We start from the raw sequence: 7,432 nt of genomic DNA, 5'->3' as shown, positions 1-7,432 counted from the left end.
GGTCCAACTCGAAGGCAGTGTGTTTGGTTTGGTTTGGTAGCATGAAAAAAAAAAAGCATAATGCAGTATTTATATAATAAAATTGGTGTCTTCACTACTAATAAAAGTACACATTTTTATCCAAAAATAACCAAAGAAGTCTTGTTTCTCACTGCCTGGAGTCAGATCCCACTCTTAATAACACCTCCTTGGGTTTGCAAGGCAGTATCACTACGGAAGTTGATTGCCCAACCTTCCTTCCGAGGAGAAGCTGGTGGGTTTGAACCGCCAGTCTTCTGGTTAGCAGTCAAACGCCTTAGGCACTATGCTACCAGAGCTCCCAGCTTGTTTCTAAAATACCATTAATGTTGAAAACCATGTGGTATTGGCTCAATATAGCACTGTTTTTCACATTAGGAAGACTTAATTGAATTGTACTAACCCCACTCAGTGCCTAAGGAATTTGATTGCTAACCAGAAGATTAGAGATTCAAATTAACCAGCCGCTCCATGGAGGGAAGATGGGACAATCTACTTCCATAAAGATTTATCACCTCGGAAACACAATGGGGGTCACTATGAGTCAGGCTCAACTGGGTGGCTGTGGGTGTTTTGGTTTGTTTTTAGTGGTACGATGGCTGCTAACTGAAATGTCAGAGGCTCAAACCCACCAATCACAGAGTGGAGAAAGATGGGACAGTCAACTTCCTAAAGATTTATAGCCTTGGAAACCCTATGGGGCAGATCTACTCTGTCCTATACGGTCACTGTGCATCAGAATCTAGTCAATGGCAGTGGGTCTTTTTTGTTTGCTTTTTTTTTTTTGTACTGTTATTATTAAGCTTCTTTAGGATTCTATTAATTTACTTTTACTTTTAAAAATACTTGTTTCTTATCCTCTCTCTGAGCATACATAGGCTACTATAAAATATTTCCAAGGTGACCAGAACACCTTGTTGTTGTTGTTGTGTGCCATTGAGTCGGACCCGAGTCATAGCGACCCTTCCTTGGGTTGCCGAGGCAGTATCACTACGGAAGTAGATTGCCCAACCTAGGTATTCAGAAATGAAATGGCCTAATGTTTATCGTTCTTATTCTTTGGCTATATGGAATCCCAAGAACATAATAAAATAGAACAATTTAGTGACTTCCAAAGAGGAATCAGAGAGCCATGCCTTTTTTGGACAATTGTTGCTAGGATTCTTTCAGCAACCATATTTGGCATCTGTGGACTATGAACCTCTGTAGCAAAGGAAGACCTTTCTTGGGCACAAAAAGGAAAATTTAAATTCAATTAAGTAGATGATATCTTTCTTCCAAAATTATTGCTCTGTTCCTAGTCAAAGAGATCAACCCTAATTCAACTATTTGTAGAGTGAATACAGAAACTAATTAACTCTTTGCTAATGCTGGCATCATCACTCTATTTCAAGGTTAAAATGAGAAATTTCTACTTCACTTCTGATGATGATCTCTCAAATAAGTTGAAAATTTTGGAATTGTTTTGTAGGGAAGTAAAGGAAAATATGTTAGTATCTAGTTATAAGAAATCAGACTGGAAGCATCAGCCGATATTATATGTCAGCAGAAACATTTAGTCAAAATATGATAAAAATCCACATATTTCTCCTATAGGACTGAATCACCCAGACACAGACATTCATTACAGCTATAGAAAATCTTTTACCATGTAACACAATGCAATAAATCTAAAATTTAGAAGTCTTTGAACATTTAGCCTCTCTCTCATACTTTACTGCTCACTGAATTTCCTTTGCCTATCCATCCATAAACAGAGCTTAACCTGGGTTCGATCCAGCTGGATCTTAGATCCAAATCTTTAGAAGCCAGAGGAGTGACTTCTAAGACTTGTGATCAGGGGAGATGTAAAGGCATAAAAGGACACGCTGTCTTTTCAGTGTCAATGCAGAACAGATTGTCAGGTTGACAAGATGCACTGAAGTGAAATGTCCTTTTCTGTCTTTTTATATTCATTGCTGTCCCAGAAACTGGATGCTTAAAATACAAATCTCTTATATATGGAATTTTGTTAATAAAATATAAAACTTATATGATTATATTCTATCTACTTTTGTTGTTACTGAAATCTTCCTATATTTGACTTTATGAATATTTTGCAGACTTTGCTTTATGCTCTGGTAATTTCACATTTCATGTAATGCAATATGAAGGCACTTGCAAGGTTACTAGATGTATTTGTTTTTAAAAATTAAAAACAATCCTGTTTTCATTTTTATATTGTTGTTCACCTGTGTACTTGACTGTAAATTCAGATTGAGCAAAATGTCCTCAGAATTTTATTGTTTAAAAAACTATGATCTAAAAAGAACTGCAGAGTAAAGTACTTAATGGATAATAAATATTTTCATTAAAAAATAATATTTTCAAATAACATGCAGTAAACAACCAAGCATGTTTGAAAAGAAATAATATATGATGATATTAACCTTACTTACCAAACTCTTTGGGAACTGCTATAGAATAAACACAATTATGTCCCACACTATAATTTTTTGGATAGTTTGGTGATAAAACAGTGCCTTCAGAACCTGTTGAACGACTCCCACAGGGTGCTAGAAAATAAAAATAATAAACATTATTTTTAGGAAAATTCAACAAATGTATAATCTTCTTGATATAATTATTTTAAAAATTTGGCTACCAGATTTTAAGACATATAATTTATTTTAATACTTTAAGATGCCCTACTAACAATTATTTTAAAAATAAAAAAGGAACAGATATGATATACTTTTCTCAGAGACTGGATAATGCAATATAATAAATAATGTTATAATAGTGCAATCTCTAAAGGTAATAATGAAGGCCTTGCTTTCATTTATGATTGTTGTGTGTTGTTGTGTGCTGTTGAGTCGGACCTGACTCACAGTGACCCCTCCTTGGGTTTCCAAGGCAGTATCACTACGAAAGTAGATTGCCCAAACTTCTTTCTGAGTGGTGGCTGGTGGATTTGAACCACCAGCCTTCTGGTTAGCAGTCAAATGCCTTAGGCACTATGCTACCAGAGCTCCATCATTTATGATAAGAGTGTAAAATTTAATGATGAGGAATTACATATGCAAGTGGGAAATTGTTTTATGTACTGGCAGGCTTTGAAACTTCACTAAGATTTAACACTTATGCTACTGCCAAATTAAGCATATCTGTGCATGGAATGGGAGCTCTGGTGGCATAATGCCTAAAGCATTTGACTGCTAACCAGAAGGCTGGAGGTTCAAACCCACCAGCCACTCCCCAGAAGGAAGGTTGGGCAATCTACTTCCATAGTGATACCGCCTCAGAAACCCAAGGATAGGTCACTATGAGTCGGGTCCAACTCGATGGCAGTGTGTATTTTTTATGCATAGATGGGCTCAAGTATGGCAAATATTGTGAGAAAGGCACAGCAGTGTTTCATTCTGTTGTCCACGGAGTATCTATGTGTTGGAGTTTACTCTACAACACCTAACAACAACAGCAACAACAATACATGGTACAGGGATGATTCTACAAATATATTCACCCACTCATCTAAGAAATTTACTGTCTTACTAATCTTAGCTGTTTATATAGTTTACCTTGAAAGAGAGGAACTGCTAATTGTGCATAGAGGCAGAATTTTTGCCAGCTCTAATCTAAATGCACTAAATCTTAAAGCACTGAGACCTATTCCAATATTTCTGGTAAACGAGCAGATGGTGGTCTGTTAGTCACAAGACAGTGAGTGCATTAAGATTCATGGTGTTGAAACTCAGACAGGAGCCTGGGCAACAAATGGAAGTGTAAGTATCAAAACGTATACCACTCATTGCCAAAAAGTCAACTGCGACTCATGGCTACATTGTGTGCCAGAGTAGAACTATGCTCCACAGGGGTTTCCAAGGATGATTTTTGGGGAATAGATTGCAGGCCTTTCTTCCCAGGTCCCTCTGAGTGGGCTCAAATCTCTAAACTTCCAATCAGCAGCCAAGCTCATTAACTATTACACCACTCAGGGACTCCATCAAAGCACACTTTGTTGTTGGGTGCAGTGGCGTCTATTTCTTCTCATAGTGACCCCGTGTGATGAGACAGAGTAGAACTGATTAAACACCAAGTGCTTAATCATTGCCTTACCAGTGATTCATAGATGACAATAACTATTCTTTTTTTTTTTTTTTTTTTTTAATTGTGATTTGGGTGAAAATTTACAGAGCAAATTCACTTTCCATATAGCAGTTCACATACACTTTGTCACTTTGTCTCATGACATTGACCATAATTCACCACAATGCAGCAGCTCCCTTCCCACTTCCTCCCAACATTCACCTCTTCCCTGTGTCCATCCCTCCATGCAACCCTGGCACCTGGGCTATCTCCCTGTGCATAAACAGCCCTTCTTACTCCCATGATTCTTCTCTCCAAGGAGTGTATCTACCTCAGGTAAATGTTCAACTCCTATGCCTGTCTTTTGTTTGGCTGGAAGCCACAGGTGTGGGTTCAATTCCAGACCTGAAGGGCAGCTAGGGGCCATAGTCTCAGTGGTTCCACCAGGCTCTATCAGACCAGCAAACCTGGTCCCTTTTTTTTTTTTTTTTCCAAAATGATTTTGAATTTTGCTCCACCTTGTTCTCCCTCTCTATCCAAGATCTCCTACATAGATTCCCCTCCAAATGGTTGACAGTGGTAACCAGGCACCATCTAGTTCTTCTGGTCTCATAGTCATATAGGGTATGGATCACATGATATAACACTCACTAGGACTAATTCAATCCATAAATCTTGGGTTTTCTTCATTCTTCTTTCCTCTGCATGAGGAGAGACCCATCGTTGCATATAGATGGCTGCTTACAAGCTTTGAAGATCCCAGTCACTACTCGCCAAAGTAGGAGGTGGAACAATGTCTTTTGTAGTATGTTATGCCAGTTGAGCTTGATATCCCCTGTGACTATAGTCCTGAGCCCATAGGTTCAACAACTCGGTCCCTGTGGGTAGCTGGCTGTGACAAAGAAGTGACTACAAACTTGTCCCTTGTCGACTCTACTATACACCTGGGAATTCAGATCATACAAATACACTTATAGGACCATTGTCTGCCAACCCTATACATGGTCTTGGGTACACTCCCTGCTGCATAGACATACCTAATAGTTCATCCTGTCCACCTATCTATCCACCTATATACCCATGTTTGCTTTCACTGACAATTCAGTACTGTATGTGCAAAAGGGTTCACCTTTGCTGTCTATACCTCCCGTGTACTTCTTTCGATGTCTTCCTCATCCTCAATGCCACCATGTTGACTCACATTTGGTACATTGCCCTTCACCCAAATCAATACTTACCTCTATCTATCTAATTGTGTTCCTTATCCTCCTCTCCCACCCCTGGTAACCAACAAAGAAAATTTCCTTCCATAGATAAACCTTTCCTTGACTTTTATAATAATAACAGATTAATACAATATTTGTCCTTCTGTGATTGACTTATTTCACTCAGAATAATGTCCTCCAAGTGCATTCACATTATGTGGTGTTTTGCAGATTCTACATATTCTTTAGGATTGCATAGTATTCCATTTTGTGTATGTACCAAAGTTTGGTTATCCATTCCATAGTTGATGGACGCCTAGGTTGTTCCATTTTTGGCCATTGTAAATAGTGCTGCAATGAACATGGGTGTGCATATGTCTGTTCTTGTCCTGGCTCTCATTTCTTTAGGATATATATCTAGTAATGGAATGGCTGTGTCAAACGGTATTTCTAATTCCAACTTTTTAAGGAATTTCCATACTGCTTTCCACAGTGGTTGTACCATTTTATAGTCCTACCAGCAGTTTCTGAGAGTCCCAATCTCTCCACATCCTTGTCAGCATTTGTTATTTTCTGTTATGTTGAACTTTTCCACTAGTGCTGGGGCAAGATGGTATCTCATTGTTGTTTTGATTTGCATTTCTCTAATGGTTAATGATCATGAGCATTTCTTCATATGTTTGTTGGTTGCCTGAATATCTTTCTTGGTGAGGTGTCTATTCATATCTTCTGCTCATTTTTAATTGGATTATTTGCCTTTTTGTTATTGAGGTGTTGGAGTTTTCTGTAAATTCTAGAGATAAGTCCCTTGTCAGATATGTCATTGCCAAATATTTTTTTCCCAATTTGTAGGTTCTCTTTTGACTCTTGGAGAAGTCTTTGGAAGCATGTAAAAATTTAATTTTGAGAAGTTCCCATTCATTTAGTTTCTCTTCTGCTGCTTGTACATTTTGAGTTATGCTTGATAGTCTATTTATGCCATATATTAGGGCCCCTAAATTTGCCCTTAATTTTTCCTAGAGGAGCTCTATAGTTTTAGGTTTCACATTTAAGTCTTTGATCCATCTGGAGTTCATTTTTGTGTATGGGGTGAGGTACAGATCTATTTCATTTTTCTCCAAGTGCATATTCAGTTTTGCCAGCACCATTTATTAAACAAACATTCTCTTCCACATTTAATGGATTTAGGCCTTTGGCAAAGATCAGCTGACCATAGGTTCTCAATAGGTTTCTGGGTTCTCAATTCTATTCCGTTGGTCTATGTGTCTGTCATTATACCAATACCAGGCAAGTTTGACTACTGTGGCTGTATAGTAGATTTTGAGATCAGGCAGTGTGAAACCTCCTACTTTGTGCTTCTTCTTCAATAGTGCTTTGCTTATCCAAGGTCTCTTTCCTTTCCATATAAAGTTAGTGATTGGTTTTTCCACATCCTTAAAAAATGTTGATGGGATCTGGATTGGGATTGCATTGAATGTATAGATTCCTTTGGGTAGAACTGACATTTTCACAATGTTCAATCTTCCTATCCATGAGAATGGGATGTTCTTTCATTTATGTAGATCTCCTATGGTTTCTTGAAGTAGGTTTTTTATAATTTTCTTAGTACAGGTCTTTTGTGTCCCTGGTAAGATTTATTCCCAAGTATTTTATTTTTTTGGTAGCTATTGTAATGGTATTGCTTTCTTTCTTTCTTTTTTTTTTTTCAGCAATCTCTTTGCTGATGTAGAGGAGTCCAACTGATTTTTGGATGGTGATCTTATATCCTGCGATGATGCTAATCTCTCAATTAGTTACAGTAGGTTTTTGACTGAGTCTCTTGGGTTTTCCAGGTATAGGATCATATCGTTAGCAAATAGGGATAGTTTGACTTCTTCCTTACCAATTTGGATACCTTTGCTTTCCCTTTCTTGTCTTATGGCCCTGGCTAGGAATTTCAGTACAATGTTGAATGGAAGTGGTGATAGAGGGCATCCTTGTCTGGTTGCTGTTCTCAGCAGGGATGGTTTCAGTCTCTCTCCATTGAGTATAATGTTGGCTGTTGGTTTAGCATACATGCCCTTTATTATGTTGAGGAATGTCCCTTCTATTCCTATTTTGCTGAGAGTTTTGATCAGGAATGGGTGTTGGATTTTATCAAA

The 7,432-nt window shown here is 37.9% G+C and overlaps 1 protein-coding gene across 1 annotated transcript in view; it reads right to left on the bottom strand.

Moving 5' to 3' along the window:
* Nucleotides 1-7,432, bottom strand: part of CSMD3 (CUB and Sushi multiple domains 3) — a gene marked incomplete at its 5' end in the record, with an annotated part of 1,439,134 nt that overhangs the window by 324,199 nt on the left and 1,107,503 nt on the right. The window contains one exon of the mRNA XM_007955674.2: nucleotides 2,457-2,573. Within this exon, the coding sequence (XP_007953865.2) occupies nucleotides 2,457-2,573 (117 nt within the window). The remainder of the gene's footprint in view (nucleotides 1-2,456; nucleotides 2,574-7,432) is intronic.

Source organism: Orycteropus afer, unplaced genomic scaffold (assembly GCF_000298275.1).
Source record: "Orycteropus afer afer isolate SDZICR_OR568_19922 unplaced genomic scaffold, OryAfe1.0 scaffold00530, whole genome shotgun sequence".
NCBI classification, from domain to species: domain Eukaryota; kingdom Metazoa; phylum Chordata; class Mammalia; order Tubulidentata; family Orycteropodidae; genus Orycteropus; species Orycteropus afer.
The sequence above is the reverse complement of the archived record's forward strand: the minus strand, read 5'-3'. Positions and strand labels throughout refer to the sequence as shown.